At 48.4% G+C, this 23106-nt stretch overlaps 1 protein-coding gene across 1 annotated transcript in view; it reads right to left on the bottom strand.

The window, feature by feature from the left end:
* Positions 1-23023, bottom strand: part of adam9 (ADAM metallopeptidase domain 9) — a 29893-nt gene extending 6870 nt beyond the window's left edge. Inside the window, exons 1-21 of the mRNA XM_011479708.3 lie at positions 22923-23023; positions 22233-22689; positions 17388-17488; positions 13598-13656; positions 11405-11483; positions 9425-9501; positions 7617-7809; positions 7068-7133; positions 6900-6971; positions 6325-6494; positions 5222-5303; positions 4948-5081; positions 4703-4874; positions 4513-4605; positions 4333-4437; positions 4172-4262; positions 2705-2810; positions 1803-1986; positions 1640-1720; positions 1454-1559; positions 1241-1388 (exon numbers count right to left, since the gene is read on the bottom strand). Coding sequence (XP_011478010.1) covers positions 1241-1388; positions 1454-1559; positions 1640-1720; positions 1803-1986; positions 2705-2810; positions 4172-4262; positions 4333-4437; positions 4513-4605; positions 4703-4874; positions 4948-5081; positions 5222-5303; positions 6325-6494; positions 6900-6971; positions 7068-7133; positions 7617-7809; positions 9425-9501; positions 11405-11483; positions 13598-13656; positions 17388-17488; positions 22233-22308 — 2195 coding nt within the window. The 5' untranslated portion in view covers positions 22309-22689; positions 22923-23023. The remainder of the gene's footprint in view (positions 1-1240; positions 1389-1453; positions 1560-1639; positions 1721-1802; positions 1987-2704; positions 2811-4171; positions 4263-4332; positions 4438-4512; positions 4606-4702; positions 4875-4947; positions 5082-5221; positions 5304-6324; positions 6495-6899; positions 6972-7067; positions 7134-7616; positions 7810-9424; positions 9502-11404; positions 11484-13597; positions 13657-17387; positions 17489-22232; positions 22690-22922) is intronic.
* Positions 23024-23106: the final 83 nt, after the last annotated feature.

Raw genomic sequence — 23106 nt, 5'->3', positions numbered from 1 at the left:
GCTGCATGAATCTTCTCCTGCTGTGGCTCAGAAACTCGTTCTTTGTGGATGATACTTGATTAAGTAAGAGTGAAGTATCATCCACAAAGAAAGAGTCTCTGGACAGCATTTCCACTGTTTTAATGCTACTTTTGTTCTGTTCAAATCCATCTGTTCTCTGAAAATTCACCTTCATAAGAGGACCGATTCGTATAAAGACAGGAAATAATATCACAGAGGGGCTTCCTGCTGCTCCAGACGTCAGCACAGGCCTTTATTTTCAAAGAGTTCCTTTTGGTCTTTTAGTTTTTAATTTCGATGATGCAGTTTTTAAGCAAAAAGCCCAAAAAACCTGTCGTTTTCTAGGACCTAGCTTCTGCAGAGCGGCAGGAGTTCATTAGAAATTCACCTCTGAGTCGTGGGCGGACTGTTGGCGTGAAGTAAGCCGTCCCCCACTTCCCATCAACTTCTCGTTTACACTCTCTCCCGCTAGCTTACAGCCCCTCACACCCCCTACCTAACATAACTGGTGCAACAAAAAAAATATCCGAGCCCTCCATCCATCCAGTTCTGATCCAGATTCCAGCTCAGACCAGGAAAACAGAGACGTTCATGGATCCATTGGTCTGCAGGTGGATGATCAGAAAGGGGCGGAGCAGGGAGCGTATGGCTCCGCCCACTGTAGTCAGTTCATAACAACAACAAGCCTTCGACATTGCTTCGTCTGCTCCTGATTCCCAATGGTTTCTATAAAAAATACTCTAAACCTTAGTTTTAATCTGAAATTCTTTTCCATTTGTCGTCCATAATGAGAAAAACGCAGCAAGAACATGTTAGAAACACCGTTTTCCTTTAACTCCATTAACCACCACAGCAGGAAAAAGAATCGGCAGAGAAGTGGTAGAAGATGTGGGAGCTACTCTTCTGCTTCCAGATTGATCAAAGTATTTTTCTCTTTTTTGCTTCTTACAGATAATTGGTGGCGGTTAATCGACAGCAAGACAACAGGCTTTGGGTCTCCGCCTGCCGCCTTCCCATCAGAACTTTCTGCTCTGACTGCTGGAACTGATGATGCTTCTTTACATACTTATGTGAGTATATATCACCTGGATTAGTGACAGATGACCATGTTTTACATGAATACATGTTAGCAGTCCTCACAGAGTTACATGTAATGGTTTTAAGCTCTTCTCTGACATGTTCTGGACGACTTTGGCTGCTGCTGACGTTTCCGTGTCGTGTGCTCGGGGTGCCGACTCACTCGTATCCCTGCGACCTCTTCCTGCGGCTCAGGCCCAGCCGGCGCAGCAGCTCGTTCCTGCGCAGGAAAACAAACGCGCCCAAGCCGAGCAGAGGAAGGACGAAGAAGAAGAAGACCAGCAGGCCGTCCCTGAGAGACGTGTCTTTATCTGAGGAGGACAGTGGAGGTCAGCGCCGAGGCGGCGGGACGATCCGACGGAGCTCGTCCACGTACCGTTCCACGTGGGTCCGCTGTCCACGCTGCCGCCGTATCCCGAGAGCTCGCAGAACGGCGGCGCCCAGCCGCTGCTGCAGTGACAGTTCCTGTTGCTGTTGCACACCTGGGAGGCACAGACAGGAGTCATGGCAAAGACGGAGAGGCGGGCGCACCGGCGGGCAGCGGCAGACAGGTGAGCCTCACCCCGTGTCCGTGGCACTTCTTCTCCGTGTCGCAGTCGCTCTTCAGGATGTCGGCAGAGCGGCACTCAAAGTTCATGCACACCTGAACGCAGACGAAGAGGAGGAGAGAGAGCTTCAGCATCTGCTCCTCGCCGGCAGCCGCCCTCGCCTCGCGTCCTCCTCACCTTATTGTCTCCACACTTGGTCCCCTCGTTCACCATCCCCGGGTCGGGGACGTCCGACCCCAGGTTGAAGTCGACCCCGTAGCATTCGGCTCCGCCAATCCGTGTGGTGATGTAAGACGGCACTTTGCCAAAAACGGTGACGCCCTGGACGTTGGAGCACTGCAGCTTCCCACACAGAGCGTTCCTGTGGAGGTGGACATGATTGATATTGAAATAATATCAATCAATCATCAATGAGGAAATAAAATGAAAGGACCTGAACAAGTTTTTAACTTTCATTTCCCTTAAATGTCTGTCAAACGTGGAGACCTTAAATAGACAGTGGAATTCATTCACGTATTTAATGAATTTAGACCAAATCAGGTTGAAGTTTTCTTTTGTATTCTAAGCCTGTTTGTTTGAAACCAATGATCTAATGTTGGTGGAACGGAGATGATTTGCTTTTTTGTGGGTTTTTCCTTGCAGCTAAGAGAACCTGCAGCAGCTTTTCATCTGCCCTTTGACCCAGATCTGTCTCATGGCCGGCCGGGTAGAGGTTAACCAAGCGGTAAACACAGAATTTAACAAGACTGCTCTCCAGTATCCATTTAGCTCAGGACAGTTCCAGAACACATGGTGAAGGCCCGCCGCCGTTCAGCCACGTCGCCTCCAGCACTCACACCTCACGTGTTTGTATTTACCCTGGGGAGGAGTTTTGAAATAACATTTTTTTTTAGCAGCGTTCCCTCCTGTCTAATGAATTGTTGAAGACCATTGTGACGAGCACATTTCTTTCCATTCCTTAGGATAAGGTAAAGAAAAAATGGAATTTCCTCCCAAAATAAATTGGGTTTTGTCTGAACTGGTCTCAAAGTGAAGAAGAAGAAGGAGGAGGAGGAGGAGGAGGAGGAGGAGGAGGTTACCTGCTCTCACACTTCTTGAAGGGAAAGTTCTGGTAGCCACAGTTTCCAAAGCGGTCTCCTTTGCTGTTGACCTCCTTGAAGCAGATTTCAGGAGCTGCCATGGCCTCTGGACAGGAGCAGGAAGAGCCGAGGAAGACAGACGCACCAAACATTTACGTTGATCCCTTCCGCCTGGCGCCTCGTTCACACCGGCCTCAGCAACGTGCCTTCAAGCGACCATTGAAACGTGGACGGAAACACGGGTATTTGTGCCTTTGGGTCTTCTGCGGTCAAAACGTTCACGCCTGCATGTCGCTACGCAACTTTCTGCTACTGTTTTTGGGCTCTACATCCAAAACGCAGCTCGCATGTTAGACCAGGGTGAGCTCTGACCAAACGAATGAAAATACTCAGAATATAAGACAGAACAAAAGTAAAGGAAGGCGGGTCAGTGCAGCAGTCGTCACCTCGCTTCGCTTAAAGTTCCATTCCATTTTTTCTACGAGATGAAAACAAAATTCCTTTCATCTGTGGAGCAAAAGTCTTTTTTTCTCTATATATAATTTGAAACCACTGGTCCGACTTAATGGAATTATCAATAATTAAAAATAAATAATTAAAAAAGGTAACGATTAACGCTGGTTATCACCAAGAATTTCCAGAATCGATTCGATTCAGTTTTGATTTCACACAGTTTACCCATTTAGATATATTTGTATAGAAACACATTGATTATATATGTTTTGAAGATATTCATGTGAATCTGACACAGTTTACAAACTGTAAAATGCATCAGTGACATAATAAACCAGTGACTGTTAACAGTGTTTCATGGTTTCTCAAACATAGAAGCTCCAACATAAAATGTTCAGATCATTGACATTGTAAAGGCTCTAAACGGTTTCATATTAACAAAAATAAATGTTCTGCCTCTCCTGGAGAGCATTACACTTTGGCCACTAGGTGGAGCTCGCACTATTGCATTACACTTTATTCTAGAAGATTTGACCAAAAACGGATCAGAAATAGTTACTTTCAAATAATATTTCCTTAAAAGAGTTAGTAAACCTCCTGCCTGTGAGGATATACAGCTGTTCATTTAGTCAGCAATGTATATTTAGGTCGTACGAGCGTTAGCATTAGCCGTCCTATGAGAAATTCCATTATACGTTAGCATCAAGCTAACGGACTTTGACAGACTTTAATTAACTTTCCAGGTAGTATATCCAATAGAAGATTTAGGGTCTTTAGGTATGACACCACCCACAATCACTTCTATTTTGTTGATAATCTCATTCTAGTACTCCTCCAACTGCAGGTGGCGGACACGCGCTAGAATCGTATCAGGTAGCAACAGTCTGGCGTGCGAAGCGTTCTTGAACGCGCGTCACATGCCGGGTGTGAACGTAGCATTAAACAAGAACATTGTAGACCTGAGTGCAGTGAGAACTTCCAGACGGCTCTAATATCGGGCGCAGAGGTACGTACTGGTTCCAAATAACGCCTGACACTGCTTGTCGTGGTACTGACACTTCCCGTTATAACAGTAGGCCTTCTGGTTCCTGCAAGGCTGTCCGTCCTGAAACACAAACGCCAAACTTTATTTTGGAGCAGCTGGTCTCTTTGCTCAGACAGCGGCGAGTCCTCACTTGGATGAAGACGTCGCTCTGACAGAGGGGGGAGGAGCCATTGCAGTACTCCGGCAGGTCGCACTCGTCCTCGCTGCTGCGGCACACCGTCCCTCCTGGCAGGTACTGGACGCAGAAACACAAGTTACTCCTCGATGTCGGGAAATGCGGCCGTTCCCAGAACCTGCTGCGTGGCTTTACCCGACACTTGTAGCAGCACTCTCCATACGCGCACTGAGCCCAGGACTTCAGCTTGCAGGTCTTATATTCACAGCACGGGTCTTCCTCACACTCCTAAATGCACAAAGACACACATTTCTGGCTGTCCTTCGTCTGTCTTGTTTCCAGGTAAATAGAGAATCACAGGACAATGTGAGAGTGGGTGTCAGACCTTTTCTGACCCACAGTCACACTCCTCTCCCACATCAACAAGCCCGTTTCCACAGTAGGGGGCGCTGTAGGCCTCGTCAGGCCGGGGGACGTTCATGAGGCACATTCCTCCCGTCACCAAGATCATCTTCTCAAAGTCGTCAGCGCTGCAGCTGCTGAAGTTTCTGGATCCTCTGCAGGGACAGAGCCACGGCTACAGAGCGGCCAGAAGTATTCTGCACGTGCTCAGTGTGCGGCTCCACTCACGTGGTTCCAGAGTTCATGATGCAGGCGTCCACGGGGCAGCTGCAGGTGCGGCCGTCGTCGTGGTTCATGCCGAGGTTGTGACCCAGCTCGTGAGCCACGATAGAGGCGAAGGCGGGAATTCGGTTGTTGGTGAACTAGGGGGAGAGGAGCATTTACAGGCTTTCAGATCTTAAAAGGACAGTTTACAGTCACACTCTGAGACCCGGCATCCCACCGCCACCGGGAGCCGTTCAAATTTTAAGAAAATCCCAGAGACCCTCTGAAGCACGCGTACCGCATTAATGCCTCCTCCGTGACTTCTGGAACACACCGTGGAGACGAAGGCCATGCCCGCCGTTCCGCCAAAGCTTTTCTTCCTATAAGAAGATCCTGATCAGATTCATCTAATCTAGAAACATTTTTAAAACAGTTTAAGTCAGGATCAAGTGGAATTTCAGACTTTGTTGGTTCTGGAAAAGAAACACCCAAAAACTAGACAGTGAGTTTTGATTTACATCGTTATAACGGAAACTAAAGCCAAAAGGCTAACTTTTGCATCATGGTTAGCATGATTATCATCATATTATCATGCTAAGTTAGCATGATTATCATGCTGATAATCATGCTAACTTAGCACAATTTTCATGCTAACTTAGCATGCTAACTTAGCATGATAATCATGCCAAGTTAGCATGATTAACACAAAAAAACAACTAAAAGACAAAAAACTAAATTAAAAAATAATTTTACAGCTAAAAGAAGCACAGACTGAATACAGTCTGAAACACAGCAGTAATGCTAACATGTTATTTGAATTTTTGTACTAAAAATGTGTCAATTTTTTAAAAATGTTATACGTAGCAACAATTAGCATTGTCTTTAGGTTGTATGTTCTTTATGTTACAGGTATGAACACGTTTTTCCAGCAGGAACATTATGGCATCTTGTATGAGCGCAGAACTTCTTGACTTACTATCCACTTGTCTGATGATGTGAAGCTACATCCAGTTCAAAATACATCAAAACCCATTTCAAGTTTGATGGTTTTTCATGAAAAAATGGGAAAGCAGGTCCTATGTATTACAAAACACGTGTACAGCGATTAATCATGGGAGCAGACGAAAAGATTTTGTTTGAGATTGAGGAGATTGATTGACATGGTCTACAGCCAATTAGGATGCAGAACACAATGCGCAGTTAAAAAATAAAAAGTTATGCAAAATTGCACTGGATAAATCTGCCAGACAGCAAAAGGTGAACGTCGTTGTAGTGAGGGACCACTGTACAGCTGAAGCTAAAGTCCTGCTGTGATCCGAGTACACAGTAGTGTCCAGCATGAATCACAAATCTGCTCTTCTCATGAAAACCCTCCCCTCTGCCCCCAAGGTTGGTACTAACAGGATGAGCTGAGCTGAGTCATGGCGCCGGCGGGGAACCAGCTCCTTCTCCCTCCACTGTGTGAAGCGACTCAGCACCTCTCCAGCTTCTCCTTCAGTGCTTATTGGGTTCTGGTGGGTCCAGATTTCCAGACCGACCAAAACCACCCGAACGTTCAGTTGTACGTAAATCTGCACACACACACATATATACAATGAAACACAAACAGAACCTGCCAAAATTGACACAGATTTTCTGAAAAATATAACAAACCACAATCTTTGCCCTTGAGTAATGTAACTATGGCAACCATGTAAAGTGCTGCTGCGTGGAAATAACAAAACTCCACTTTGATTATGAAGTCATCAAACGTCCAAACAAATGTGGAACCTGACCAAACCCAGGGCGCCCTCTAGAGTCCTCATGGCGTCGACCAAGGCCCACAACGCCGCCCTTTGATCTTCAAAACCACCCTACCAAACGTGTTCTTAAGTCATCAAAGCGGCAAACTGCAGGCAGTAAGCCCTTCAGAAGCGGGTCGGTACTGTGACCTTCATGGAGATGCAGAGGTGTGTTCGGAGTTTCCGTCTACTCACACTGTCCACAAAGTTAGCGAGGTGAACCATCTCGTCCCTCACGGCGGTCTGGTTCCTGTTCATGTAGTTGTACTAAAGGGAGTAGAACGCACAGGAACACATCCTTCAGGTCCTAGTTGCTTTCTCCACTTGTTGAAGGACAAAGAGTGTAAGGAAGGAGAAACGTACTCTGTCGTTGTCGACCACCAGCAGCAGCTCCACATAGTGAGTTTTATGGAGAACCGCTCTCTTCATCTGGAACACAGCAAAGGGGGAAGAAAGAACCGGACAAAAGTCAAGGATCTCCCGTGGAGACGGTTTAAAGTCACAGCGTGAGATTTTAACAGGAGGGAAAGGCTTTAACCGTCATTTCAGCAATAATTAGCTATTTTCTGCATTGCCATCCATAATTTGGCTGCCACTTGTTCGGGTGTAGATGTCCGTGTCCTCCCCGTACATCCGGATACTCAGATGATCACTCATGGATGGGAGGTTATTGATTTATAAACGGAACAAAAGTGGCCCCAGGATAGAGCCTTGAGGTACTCCCATGGTGCAAGCTCTCAGTGGTGACACAGTTTACACGGTCGCACTGAGAGCGCCCACCAAGTTAAGATGGTCTCCAGCTAAAGGGGATCCATGGAAAGTTAGGAATGTGTAACCTTGGTGTCCAGCGCCATATGATTCGCTGTGACAACCAAACAACGTGACGGCGTGTTTGTGTGTGAACGAACGCACCCTCCTGTGCTCTCCGTGATGGACTTCTGTTGGTTTAGGCTGAGCATGCTCAGTGACGTTGCTGCGTTCGTGACGGGTTCCACACCCTTGAGGCTGCGACGTCACATCGCGTAGGAGGTACAGCAGGTGCTGGTCAGGGGCGGAGTCTAAGGGCTCAATGCCGTAGCTTTCGTCAGTGAGATGCATCACTCCTCTGAGGAAACGGAGAGAGAAAACCGTGAGCGTCTGTTTTTCAGTCAGAGTGAGACTCCACACAGACGTGAGAATGCACTCCTCACAGACAATCAGATTTGGTTCATTTAGTGGAAAAGATGAAAGTAGAAAAAAAATCTGCCTTTCATTTTTGGAATTTGACATCAGAGCCGTTTTGTATTTGGCCAAAACATTTATGCATCACCTCCTTCTGAAGGTAAAGGATGTCAACAGAAACCAACAACCACAAAAAGTGTCATCCTCTCAATAACTCCTCATGCTTGATCATAACTCAAGTCTTTCATGAGTGGACTGAGCGTCTGATGAGCAGAACCAGAACATTTTATAGAACCGCATGTTCTGCAGTAAATCCTCCTGTAGTGAGGCTGTTCCTCCAAAAGTTCAAATGAGAATCTTCAGTGAAGGCATTTCAACAAAGTGACATTTTTATTAAAACATCTAGTGATGAATGTTCCTGTTTAGAAAGCATTCAGTCACACAGAACAGGATGGACGCTCCATTTCTTCCTGAAGTGCAGTGAACGCAGCACACAAAGGGACACTTTTTATAAAATTATAATCTTCATTTAAAATAACGTGTGTTTAGTTCTGTAAAGAAACCAAAAACTGGTTTAAAGAATTTAGAGAAGACCAGTCTGAGGCCTGGCTCAGGTTTACTGTGGCTGAAATCAGTCCACTGACTGTATATGAGACCTGGACTGAGGGCCCCCGCCTCACTGGTATTCCAAACAGCTGTTACTGAGGCATTTTATTTGACAGAACAACCATTCTGGCTCTGATAAATTTTTTTTAAATCTTCTTGATAATCCTTTCCTTTTTTTAATCCTCCAGTTTTAAACTGACCAATCAGATGTCTGGATAAAAGTATCTGGTCTCGCATCAAACGCTCAAAACCTTTGACTCATTTAGTGTAGCCTGCTTTCAAGCGGTATAGGCGTGGCCTTCCAACAAGCTCAGTCCTGATAGGCCAGAGTGGTTTCCATAGAAATGTTGACTAAGACCGACTCAGACCAATCACTGCTTACCGACAACCTCTGGTTCCAACATGGCGACGGCCGTATCGAGTAAAAAATGGCAACGGAACTGACGTCATTTGGTTGAAACCATTTTTTAACCCTTGTGCTATCCTAGGCACTTTAACATTGGGGGTCATCTAGACCCACTAGACAGTGCTCTGAACCTTTCTTCTTCAATGATTTGTGATCTTCACTGGTGTCCATGGATTACATGAAATCTTTCCACCTTTATCCACCTTTGTCATGGTAGGGAGAACACGTCAATGGAAGGGGGGGTCATCTAAGATAGCACAAGGGTTAAATGAATCAGTGTCAGTGGTCATCAGGGTGAAACAGGACACGCACACCTACACAAACACACACACACACACAGAGGGAACATCAGTCCTAGTGGAGGTGGGTTTGTTCTGTGTGTGAAAGTGAGTTATCATATTTTTCAATATTCATAAGTTCATTCTAAAAAGCGTCACGTTTTAGACACAAACGATCCTTTGTTCTGCCTCGTTGGAGGATGATTGATCTGCAGGATGATTCACAGGAAGTGCGTGGGCGGGCAGCTCGTTTCCTGCGCGTGCGTCACCTGAGGCCGTTGCAGATGCTCATGGCCACAGAGGAGCCCCCCACGTCCTGAACGAAGCCCCGATAGTGACAGTGGTCCTGCAACACAGAGGGCAGATGCTCAGGGACACCAGCAGGGGGAGCTGTGACCGCAGATCCGACCGAGACCAGGACCGTGATGTCATCAGCGGACCTGATTGAGAGCCCCTCACAGAGCAGGGAGGAGTCAGCTGACTGGAAACACACACACTTCCTGCACAGTCCCACAGGAGCTCATAAATCACTTCCTGTGTGTGTGTGTGTGTGTGTGTGTGTGTGTGTGTGTGTGGGTGTGTGAGGACATGCTGTACTTGTGCGGCTCCCACATCTCTGTGTCGGCGGGCTGATATGGAGCTCAGGCAGAGATCTGACATTTTAATTAAATTTCAAAATAAGAGACCTGTTCTTTGGGTGGAGTCCTGAACGGTTGGAGCTCAAGGCTCCCGTTTGTTTCAGCTGCTTTCAGGCTCTTTTCAGGAAGCTTAGCTTCTTATTTTCTGAGTTTATAGTCCATTAAAAGTCTGTGTGTTCGTTGGAAACAGAAAGGAAAAAGCTATAGTTGATATGTTTTAACATCCATTACAGATTCTGAAGGCACAGACCCGATGGGCAGTTATCCACACGCCCCCCCCCCTGCCTGGTTTGCATTGTGACAACAGTGCTTAATAATTCATCATCCACAGAACGGGATTCCTCATTTCTAATTCACACATGCGTGTGTGTTTACACCTGCTCCGCTCTCTACAGAGACCTGGTTTCTGCCGTCAAACCAGCTTTCTCTGGGGGAGAACCCAGACTAACAAACCAGGTTACAAAGGGTAACACAGAGTTCACAGTGTGTGCGGGCGGCCGTGGTGCAGCGGTAGGGCGGTCGACCCCTGATCGGGACATTGCAGGTTACACGAATCCCCTTTTGAACTCGTGTGATCACATTTGGTGAGTTGTTTGAGTTTGCAACCCGATTTCTGCAAGAAAGGTGCTGCCAGGACAGCAGGAGTAGTTCCTGTGGCTGCAGCGCTGCTGCTCAGCAGCTCCCAGCGAAGGACAGCTGTCGTTGAACAACAGGACGCACTTTCCAAACCACATGGAGCAGACATCTCACAGGAAATGAAACCAGGGACTGCACTAATTCATATCAACGTGGACATCTGTGAACTCAGCAGATTTGGACATTTTCCTGAGTGAATGTCTGTCTGGATCTCCCAAGGAGGAATGAGTTTGTGTCTTTTCGTCCTTCTTGCATACATTTGAGAGGTGTTGGTTTATCTCTGGATCCAACATGAATATGATGACGTCATCGATTTCAGAAAGTTAAAATCTAATCATGTGAGCGCTTTGCCACAAGCATTTATGAGTCCACCGTCTTCTGAAGATTTAAACGTTGATGGTTTACTTAAAAAAATACATTTATATACATTTTTTTGGCAAAAATGTTTCCGGCGCAATGCACTGTGGTCTATATTCGCCGATCTACTGAGCATCGATGCACACTGGCTTTTTGCAGAGACTTCTGGGAGATTTCTAGGGCTCTGGATTTTGGGATTATAGATTCGGACAGCACTAAAAAATGGCGAACACGCTATAGACTGAGTAGGGAAGGAATTCGGACCTAGCCTGAGTAAACACGTGTGCAGAGGAAACTCCCAGCATGCCTCACTCTCTGTATCAACAAACCAGGCAAGGCAGCAAACCGTGTTTACATTCTGCAGAACATGTGATGCTGACGTGTTAACTTTAGCCTGTTGACTGACCGTTTCCATCATGACCGGACAAACTGTTGGAGGAACTACACCTGCTTTAAGGGAAACGCCTCCTAAACTAGTCAACAGGCAGAAAAGAAGCATTTAGCTTAAAAACTGTTGTTTCAACCGGACCTGACCGGACTGGTTTCTGTGACTCTCGTCTGATCTGTGAGGATCTGCGTTCCATCCCTGAAATCCCATCATGCCGAGTGCGGTTCTACCTGGACGGCAGGTCTGGATGCGATGACCGATCCGTTCTCACTGTAGGTGAAGACGGTGAAGTCTGCAGGCATCAGCAGGCTGGAAACAAGAAACATGTTGCAGGTAAATCCAGGTGCTTCTTTTGGTGGGAATATGGCAAAAACAGGAAGTAGGAAGAAAAAGGATGTTAGCCAGTAACAGTTTTCCTACTTTAAACGCTGAGTTTGGCCTTCATTTGTCTTGTCATGAAAATCCATCAGAAGACCCAAAGAAAGAACTGCAAAGCAGCCGTAGGAACTACGAAGAGTCTCTATTTCAAAATGCTAGCAGAACTGTGCATCGTATCAAGACCAGAACCCCATAAAAAACTAAAAAACATGTCATGAAAAAAGGAAGATGTAGACAAACCATCAAACAAATCTGAGCTGCTGAAACCGCCAACCGCCCCAGAGACGGATGGAGGTGCAGAGACCTCATCCCAAACCAGATTCAGAACACATTTCCATTTGTCGAAACAAAAACCGTCTCCGATTATGTGGAGAAGCTTCAGAGCTGCCGAGGATCCGTGTCGTCTGTTATCTATCAGAGACCACGATGAGAACTTCCCCGGTTCAGGGATGTTGGTGTAAACAGCGTCTAACTGCAGATAGCAGAGGCTGCTCCGATAGCCACCATGAAACGCAGGAGAGTCTCCTCGTTTGGTTCAAACGTGAACTCGTGGCGTTTCTTTCCACTCACGTCTTTACAGTCTGAAGCTGAACTCCAGACTCTGGTGGGATCACATACAGCTGCTGAGACAAAAAGCTGCTTTCATGTCATCCACTCTTGACCCGCGGATCCGATTGGACGATCGGCAGAGGTTTGAAACAAAACGCCGCAATCAGAACGCCGCAATCAGAACGGCAGATAAAGGTTAAAGCACACAAAGTCCGGTTTCTGCACAGCTCTGTTCAAAGGAGGAGGGCGGTTTCAACTGTTATTAACCACATTTATCTGGACTCTAACTGACACTGACTGGTGTTGGGGGGGGGGGGGGGGCAACTTTGGGTGATTGTCCTGTTTTCTGCTTCATTCATTTTTATATTTTATGGCCATTTTATTTGCTTTTATGTAAAGCGCTAAACAAATAAAGACAGTTTGAGTTAAACATGCAGATCAGCTCAGGCCTACAAACACATTTTCTATCACATAAATGTATTATATTTATGTTTAGTCTGTTTTCAGTGTTTTGATCCCTTAGTCAATCACTAAGTTCAGGTTCACTCAGACCACTTCTGCTGCGTTCACACGCGTCACATTCACGTCACCGCCTCCGTTTGGACAGGCGGCCAATCCCCTGCTGGGCCCTGGACGTGTGTGGGAGGAGCTACCGGCAAAGGTTTTTAGCCTCATGGTTACATGGCAGCAGAGACTGGATGGGTTTGTTCTGGATCGAGTCCTGAACCTTGCATTTGGTCTGCGTTCAGACTGCCGTCGAGGGGACTTGAATAAAAATCTCTTCACTCATTGGTCAGGAATTACGGGGGCGGAGCAAAGCAACTAGAGACAGACAGTGTAGAAGTCCTGCGCTTTTTATTTCTCTGACCGGTTTTAAACGTCTGGCTCCACGCTTTTTACCGCTGCTTTGGTCCGGTGGAGGCGTGCTGCAGGGCGGTAAACGGCATGAAGATGGCTAAGAAAGTTCGCTGATACGTGTTTGTGACACATAGACTGTGTAGAAAATGCAGTGAATCCAACCATTAAGATGACAGACTGTCAGTTTCTTTTTAGGTGGAAACACCAACAAAACGAGCAAGGGATCAAACTCCTCCGCTGTTTTTACTGATAAAAGTTCCTCGCTTGTTCCTTTCAAGACATCCATTATGTGTCTAAATAATTAATGGCATCTGCAGCACGTTTTTATTACACTGTATTTATCACACAATGGGAAATTCTTCTCCGTATTTGACCCCTCCCCTGGGGGAGCGGTGAGCTGCAGCTGAACCGTGCTCGGGAGGCAGTAGCGTTAGGGTCCTGCCCAAGGGCCCTCACTGGGTGATGTTAATTGCTCGCCATTGATATGGTAATTGTCCCATAATTGTTCATTCCCTGGTTTCCTGCGTGGTAGTCTTTCACCTTACTGAGCTACCCAGCCGGTTTGGGCTGGAGGTGGGGCTGCAGCCTCTGCTGGGCCGAGAGCAGCTTTACAGACGAAGGGACAGAAACGGACTTACTGGTTCCTCTCCAGGTGCACGACGCGATCCGTTCCATCCACGGCGATGACGTAAGACACCTGCAGACACACAAACACACAACGTTCAAGGAAAATTGGAAAAAACTGGGATCTCTGCAGAAGCTCCGAGGCCCCCAGATGATTGGAGCTGCAGGTGAAAGGAAAAGGTGAGTTTGTGGAGTTCAAGGTCTGAGCCAACAGATCAGAAGCTGCTGCTGCTGCTGCTGCTGCTGCTCGCCTGAACGTCGGACTCGCCTCACATTTTCCTGCAGTTCCCAGCAGGTGTGTGAGAAACGGGGATAAACACGCTGGCATCTGCGCTGTGTGTGTTAGAGGTGAGTGCGGACAGGAAGTCAGCGGCGGCCTTCAACGCCGTCCAGCAGCTGATCGTCTGTCCTCTAAGTCAGCAGGACTCTAAGCTCCGCCCACACTCTGCTTCAGCTCCGACGGTCCTACTCTTGTTTGTTTGTTTGGTGTTCTGGTGAGAACAGATCCGATGTAGGTTTGTAAAACTGATCTGTGTTCCTATGGAAGCAGAACTCCATCATGTGAACACGAATCACATCCCAATATAAACCAACCAAAGGATAAAAAAAAAATCACAGAAAGAGCAGAAACTCTGCTGATGAGGGACATGAACGGATCTCCAACAGAGCTTTCTTTCAGGCTGGCCCCCAAACCCATCAGATGAAGGAAGGAACAAAGCCCCCCCCCCACGCCGGCCCCAAGTGTCGTTTAGTCTCTGACAGCAGAGAAGACCCGTCGAACTCCAAACTTAAATCAACAGTGGAGGGAAAAGAAACTGCTGTGATCAGCCTATGGCTGATCTGAAAGGTCGACACCTTTTCACCAGCCCCCCCGTCCCTCCCTCCATTACCCTTTCACAAACAAGAGGTTGGGCTGTTACCCCGCCCCTGCTGGGGGCAGGTCTCTTCTGTCGGTTGAGCTTCTGCGTCTTCAGGGGAAACGGTTTGACTGTAGCTTCTGCTGTTCTTCACACACACATGTATGTCAGAGCTGACGGTACCGACGCCCCACCGGTTCTTTTTCAGCAGACTCCTGGCCGGGACCAACTCTGTCCGATGACACAAGCAGGTCTGTGGAAAAGTTTATGAGCATCTCCATAAACCCAAGAGTGACCCCGCCCCCCGGCGTTCCAAACAGGAAGTACCTGCTGGCTCCAAGAAGCCAAAATCCCGTAGACCTCTATGGAGAAAGCTGTTCCTCAGTCGTTCTACTGGTCAGAAGAGCCGTTCTGGATCTGATACCTTTTTAAACCTCTTCTTTGTTCTGTAGTGCAATTATTCCAGTCATGAACTGACCAATCAGATGCCTCAGTAAACGTATGGAGTCTCGCACCGAACGTTCAAAACATTTGATTGACAGATTCTCCTGAGTTTGCTTTCAATTGTAGGGGTGTGGCCTACCAACAAGCTCAATCCTTATTGGTAAGATTGGTTGCCGTAGAAACGCAGACTCGAACCAATCACCGCTTACCGACAACGTCTGGCAACACGGCGATCTCCGTACTGCCAAAAAAAAATGGCTGCTGAATTGACTTCATTTTCTATGGGTGGCGTCACACTCAGTCCAGTTCTCAGATACAGTCAATGCTTGCCCCCACCACTGCCAGGAAAACCTGGTTTCTCTGCTCAGCGAGTCCCACAACTCAACACCGTCTGGTCGTTCATTCTTCATTTGTCTCTTTGACCATTTCTGGAAGCTCTACATCTACTTCAAGCCCTCAACAAGTCACCCCGTTGCTCACATCACACTTCCACGGCGCCTCCGTCCCAGCAGGGCTCACGTGTCACCGCCGTGGGAGGAGCATCCCGGCGAGAGGCCTCCCGTCGGCTCCTGCCTGAGCAGGCCGTCGTGGCGGCGGAGGGGACAGGAATGCGGCGTGGTGCAGTCACAGAGGCATGAGCACGCCGGGCGGGTTCCAGCATGTGTGCAGGTTTGCTCTACGGCTGAGGAAAACACACGTCTCCATGGCAACGGTAGCTGCTTACAGAGAAAAGATTGTTGAAGCTGCTTTGGTGGTCAAGGGGTAAACCAATAGGATGCCTTTTTCTAGGAAAATGCTGCAACTCCAGTTTGGTCTGAATGATCAGGGAGGAAGTCTGGATCCTTGGCTTGTCTGGAGCGTCAGCAGGAAGAACGTCGGGTTTAGTCAGAAAGAAAGATGTCCGCGTTAACTTGAACTCATCATCTTCATCGGCTGTTTTCTCTCAATAGTCTTCTAGCATTTCTCTCATGATGGAGGACATTTATAAAAGAATCTCACATTAAAACTGTGAGTATTTCTTTGTTCAGATGTTGGTGAATCAGGAAGAACTGAAAAAAAGCCATAGAAAAAAAGCTAGTAGCAATAATGTAGGAGCTACAATGGGGGGCAACTAGCCCCCTGCTCCTCCCTATTCTGATGCAGACAAACAGATCCAGGAGCGTCTTTGTTTTCCTGGTCTGAGCTGGAATCTGGACCAAAACCGTACGGACGGATGGGTCTGATATTGAACGCCATTTTTGTTTTGCAGCACTGATGTTTGGTTGGGGGTGTGAGGGGGTGTAAGCTAGCGCGAGAGCACGAGTGCAGGATGACTTCATGCAAACCGCCCAAAGCCCCTGCCGCCCTGCAGAAACCATGTCGTAGAAAACGACACAGGTTTTTGGATCTTTGGCTAAAATCAGCATCATCATAATCAAAACCACTGGGAACGATTTGACAGACGATCAGAAGACAGAAGATGATCCCGACTTTAAGACTGATGTTCACTAATGCTGATCAGCAGAATGAGAAGAAAAATCGGTCAATTTTTGTTTCATGTTTGCCACCACTTCCTGTGTTCTTCTTCTGTGGTGCCTGGCACCACTTCCTGTTAGCTGTGTGTCAGCAACAACAGCAATGGGATTTCTGTTCCAAGAGGACGACCTGCAGAAGTGGTTAAAGTCTTCACTTCCTTGTTCTGATTCTGCTCCTAAAGTCTCTCTGTTCCATCAAAAATACCAGCTAAAGCTCGTCTTTAGCGGTGGAGCTTTCCACAGAATCCGGTGTCAGACCGTGGAACAAGTGAACAAAACAATGAAGCTCAGAGAAGGGAGTCTGTCTGACATCACTGCATCTCCCATGATGCATTGGGTTAAAGTGACAGCGTCTCAGCGCACAATGAGTCTTCCTTTAACGTACTGAAACAACAACGAACACACATCAAACAGTTTCTAAATCTTCTAACTTAACTTTTATTACAACTTTTAGAAAAAACAGCTGCAGCTTCCAGCTTTTCTACCACAATTATCTCAAAAATGCATGTGAGATCATGGAGGAGCTGTAGATCAATACAGACTATAGTTTCTCCTTTTTAAATTATTTTTTTCTATGTAGGTGTGCCGCGGGATTTTTATCAAGGTTAAAGTGTGCCGTGGCTCAGAAAAGGTTGACAAACACTGTCTGACACCATAGACCTGAACTGTGGGACTGTAGGCCAGGAGTAAACCTGCACTGATTTCCCATCATCCCTTTGTTTACTCTCTCCTGCTAGCTTAGAGCCCCTCACAACCTAAGAATACAGATGAAAATAAATTATCGGAGGATCCAGATTCCAGCCCAGACGAGGAAAACAAAGACGTTGGATGCATCAGAAAGGGGCGGAGCTTTAAAGACACGGTTCAGTAGCTGAACACCTCCATCTTCAGATCCACAGCTTGTTTTTCAGTCCCCCAATAACAGCAGCTTTCCTCTACAGCTCAGGGTCCCGGCTGATCTAGAGATGAAAACCACAGAGCTCTCTTACCTGCTCAGGTGGCCTTCCGTCCACGTCCCTCCTCAGCCTGCCTCCTATTGGTCGAGGGACAGTCAGCTGGTAGGATGACAGGTCCTCAGTCTGCTCAAAGTCTGCAAGAAGAATCAAACGGTCTCAAACCAAACAACAAACTGGATTCCTGAGCAGGTTCTACGAGAACCAAGTCATCTTTTTCACCAGCAGAACCTTCAGAAAAGATCCCAAGCTAAAGCGTTCATGGAAAAGTTCCAACACGGAAGCTCGGTTTCCTGCAGTCACCACCAGGAGAAGCTCCAGATCTGCTGTGGAGCCTCAGCTGTCAGTGTCTGAAAAGCAGCCATTCATGGGAGAACAGTGGGAAGGTTCCTGCGTTCCTCTGACCCTGAATCATTCATGAGTCAGCAGACGTCAGGCTGACAGCAGCCGAGGGCAGAACCTCTGCTGCTTCCTTCCTTTTCCTGATTGCTCAGCAGCTCCGGCGTTCCACCAGCAACCAGGGCGGAGTCGCTTTGAGGTCAGCACGCGAGCGTCCACCGCGAGCCAGCTTCTGCGGCAGCAGCCAGAGAAGAGTGTTTGTGCAGCACCAACAGCTGCTGCTGAATACCGGTGTAGGTACCATAACCATCCGGCCTGCAATAACCGTTCAGGGTCCTTTCAAGTGAGGATGACGTCACACTACGGTGGCCCCACTTGGAAAAACTACGTAGCGTGGAGATCTGCTCGGGCTTTACACATTTCCACCCACCCACCCATCCATTCATCCAACCATCCACCCACCCATCCATCTACCCATCCACCTATTAATTCATCCATTCATCCAACCATCCACCCATCCACCAATCCATCCGTCCATCCACCCACCCACCCATCCATCCATCCACAAACCCATCCATCCATCCATCCATCCACCCATCCAGCCATCCATCTACCCATCCACCTATTAATTCATCCATCCATCCATCCACAAACCAGTAGAGTTGGGTAGGGTAGGGTAGAAGATGTTCATGATAGAGTGAGGTGGAAAAGGATGATTCGCTGTGGCGACCCCTGATGGGAAAAGCCGAAAGAGAAAGAAGAAGATCCATCCACAAACCCATCCATCCATCCATCCATCCATCCACCCGTCCATCTACCCACCCACCCGTCCATCTACCCACCCACCCATCCATCTACCCACCCACCCACCCATCCATCCATCCATCCATCCATCAACCCACCCACCCACCCACCCATTAATTCATCCATTTATCCAACCATCCACCCATCCATTAATTCATCCATCCATCCATCAGCAGATTGAGCTTTGCCTAAACGACTAATGTCTCGGTGAAACACTGGAGTCCTGGCTCACAGAAACACAAACATATGAGCCCGTTCACCTCCATCTGGTCACAGCAGAAAACATGGTCACCAGCCCAGAGAGCGTGGGTGTCATGATCCGTTACCACGGTGACAACAATGACCTCTGCGTCCTGCTGAAACGCCATCAGAAGAAATTTCCTCAGTGATGTTCCTAAGATCTTTAGTTTTTGTTGAAAAGTTCCACAATGTGTTACAAACAACAAATGTCCTCACAATACAAACGTGGAAAAAACTAGCAGCACAGCCCTGGAGGTGCAGAACTGACTGTACAAACCATGAATTCATGGAAGAGACCGACTCTTCGGTTTGAGTGACAGACCAACATCTCTTAGGGCTGGGCAGCTGATGACTTTGCCCGCGATTCTGAAGGTTCATTACAGCCATTCACTGATCTGACCATAAAAAGCTCCTCAGAACCTAAAGCAGGAAGTGAGTCCCGGCTCAGCGTGGGTCCACGCGACCCAACCCCGAAGCATCGGTGGCTGCTGCCTTTCAGGGGATTTATGTCAGGACAGACCTGCATCTGCCTTTGAGCCATGGACCCGCTGCTGGCTAACCCTCACCCTCACCCTCACCCTCACCCTCACCCCCACCTTCACCCTCACCTGTGCAACAGTGACAGACATCACTGACCTGACACATCTGTGCAGAAACCTAAACTCAACACAGACGATTCCAGCTGTTCTGAACAGGAGCATGATGTTCATGGCAGTGAGTCACCATTCAGGGAAACCGATCCAACTGTGTGTGTGTGTGTGCAGGTCTGTGTGGGTGTGTGTGTAGGTGTGTGTGTGTGTATGAGTGGACTTTAAATCATAAAAAGTGGAAAGTTTGAATCAAGCTGGCATTAAGACCACTGTGTGTCAGACAGAAACACAAAAAAATGAATTTGTGTGAATCTGTTAACAAGAACAGACACAAAGACTTAAACACACATACACAAACACACACACAGCCATTCTCACACAGGGTTCACTTCCTGGCAGCGACGCTGCTGAAGGAACAGACTCAGAGCCAGCAAAGGAATAAGGCTAAGCTGCTTAACGCACAACCTGCAGGAGTAACACAATATGTGACACCAAAAACACTCACTGCTTAAAAACACACAACCTCAAGAGAACACACAACATCTACACATCAACAGGTTAAACAAAAGTTAAAGGCAATAAACACAACACCTTTGTTTTCTAAAAACTACAAAGCATCACAACTGTTAAAGCACAGCAGTAGTAGCTTCATGGTTTGGATCTGTGTTGGTGTAAACTGTACACATTACAACAGACCTGATCGACCACGACCCACCCGATCCACCACGACCCACCTGATCCACCAAGACCCACCCGATCCAACATGACGCACCTGATCCACCACGACCCCCCCACAAGCCACCACAACCCACCATGATCCACCTGATCCACCACAACCCACTAGATCCACCACAACCCACTAGAACCACCATAACCAACAATGATCCACCACGACCCACCACTAACCACCAGGAAACACCAGATCCACCACGACCCACCCGATCCACCACGACCCACCTGATCCACCAAGACCCACCCGATCCAACATGACGCACCTGATCCACCACAACCCACCTGATCCACCACGACCCCCCCACAAGCCACCACAACCCACCATGATCCACCTGATCCACCACAACCCACTAGATCCACCACAACCCACCACAACCCACTAGAACCACCATAACCAACAATGATCCACCACGACCCACCACTAACCACCACGACCCACCTGATCCACCAAGACCCACCACAAACCACCTGATCCAACACAAACGACCCGTTCCAACACAACCCACCTGATCCACCCGATCCACCACGACCCACCCGATCCACCACGACCCACCCGATCCAACATGACGCACCTGATCCACCACGACCCCCCCACAAGCCACCACAACCCACCATGATCCACCTGATCCACCACAACCCACTAGAACCACCATAACCAACAATGATCCACCACGACCCACCACTAACCACCAGGAAACACCAGATCCACCACGACCCACCCGTTCCACCACGACCCACCTGATCCACCAAGACCCACCCGATCCAACATGACGCACCTGATCCACCACGACCCACCTGATCCACCACGACCCCCCCACAAGCCACCACAACCCACCATGATCCACCTGATCCACCACAACCCACTAGATCCACCACAACCCACCACAACCCACTAGAACCACCATAACCAACAATGATCCACCACGATCCACCACTAACCACCACGACCCACCTGATCCACCACAACCCACAACAACCCACCCGATCCACCAAGACCCACCACAAACCACCTGATCCAACACAAACGACCCGTTCCAACACAACCCACCTGATCCACCAAGACCCACCCGATCCAACATGACGCACCTGATCCACCACGACCCACCTGATCCACCACGACCCCCCCACAAGCCACCACAACCCACCATGATCCACCTGATCCACCACAACCCACTAGATCCACCACAACCCACCACAACCCACTAGAACCACCATAACCAACAATGATCCACCACGATCCACCACTAACCACCACGACCCACCTGATCCACCACAACCCACAACAACCCACCCGATCCACCAAGACCCACCACAAACCACCTGATCCAACACAAACGACCCGTTCCAACACAACCCACCTGATCCACCACGACCCACCCGATCCACCACGACCCACAACAACCCACCCGATCCACCAAGACCCACCACAAACCACCTGATCCAACACAAACGACCAGATCCACCACAACCCACCCGACCCACCACAAACTACCCTATCCACCAGATCCAACAAGACCCAACCGATCCACAATAAACCACTCGATCCACCACGACCCAACTGAACCACCACGATCAACCTGATCCACCATGACCCACCGATTCAACATGACCCACCCGTTCCAACACAACCCACCTGATCCACCCGATCCACCACGACCCACCCGATCCACCAAGACCCACCACAAACCACATGATCCAACACGAACCACCAGATCAGCCACGACCCGCCTGAGCCACCACGACCCACCCGATCCAACACAACCCACCTGATGATCCACCTGATCCCCCAAGACCCAACCAGGACCCAACACAAACCACCTGATCCACCACGACCCACCTGATCCACCACGACCCCCCCACAAGCCACCACAACCCACTAGATCCACCTGATCCACCACAACCCACTAGATCCACCACAACCAACAATGATCCACCACGACCCACCACTAACCACCAGGAAACACCGGATCCACCACGACCCACCTGATCCACCACAACCCACAACAACCCACCCGATCCACCAAGACCCACCACAACCCACCCGACCCACCACAAACTACCAGATCCACCACGACCCACCCGATCCACCAAGACCCAACCAGGACCCAACACAAACCACCTGATCCACCACGACCCACCGGATCTACCACCAGCCCTAACCCCCCAATCCCCTCACCTCTGCAGTCGGAGTTTCCGCTCAGCAGCAGCAGCAGGGAGAAGACCTCCAACAGCTTCACACCTCCAGACATCATGACTTTCTTCCTCTTTGTCTTAATAAAGGTCACCTCCTCCTCCTCCTCCTCTGTCAGCAGTTGTGTGGTTGGGCTCCTCTGGTCTTCTTCACTCTGAACTTCCAGCAGCGGCTTTTTTCCTCGGTCGAGCCATTCCAGCTCCTCCCCGCGAAAGGTTAACCAAGGTTCGGAACCGGAACGTTCCAGGTCCGACGGTCAAACTTTCAGACCCAATTTCCGGTTCCGTAAGCGAGAACGGGTCCAGGAGGCGCGGGTCAAAGAGGAGGCTCCTTCCCGTCCGTCAGTAAATATTTCTCCCCTTGACTCAGAAGGCGATGAGTTTGAGGTCCTCTGCACTTCCGGTGCAGCCTTTCAAAATAAAAGCACGTTTGGGACAGAAACCTAAAGGAGGGAAACACATGCAAACGGAAAACGCGGAAGATCATGGCATTTATCCACGAAAAAAATGTACGAACGGTAAATTATTCAACATTATATTTTAATAAACAGGTTCTCTGAAACTGTATGACATTTTTTGACATTACAAAAACGTTTCATCCGTCTCTGTCCGTTGTCGTCTTTGCTTCTGCTTTAAAACAAGGTTTTGTCAAAGCGGCTTCCGGTGTTTTACTTACATTCCAGTCCGATAGTTTTCCACACAGACAGTCCCCTTCCTTGACGACAAAGTCAGGCTTTAATTTTGACATCACAGTAGTTTAACAGGAAGTCATTTAGGATCATGTGACACAGCAGCCCCTTTCTAAACCCCGTCCCCCTAAAAAATTCTGTTTGCCGCGGATCACAGCACAAAATCAATGC

This window comes from Oryzias latipes, chromosome 9 (genome assembly GCF_002234675.1).
Source record: "Oryzias latipes chromosome 9, ASM223467v1".
NCBI lineage: Eukaryota > Metazoa > Chordata > Actinopteri > Beloniformes > Adrianichthyidae > Oryzias > Oryzias latipes.
Note: the sequence above shows the minus strand (reverse complement) of the source record. Positions and strands in the feature narration are given on the sequence as shown.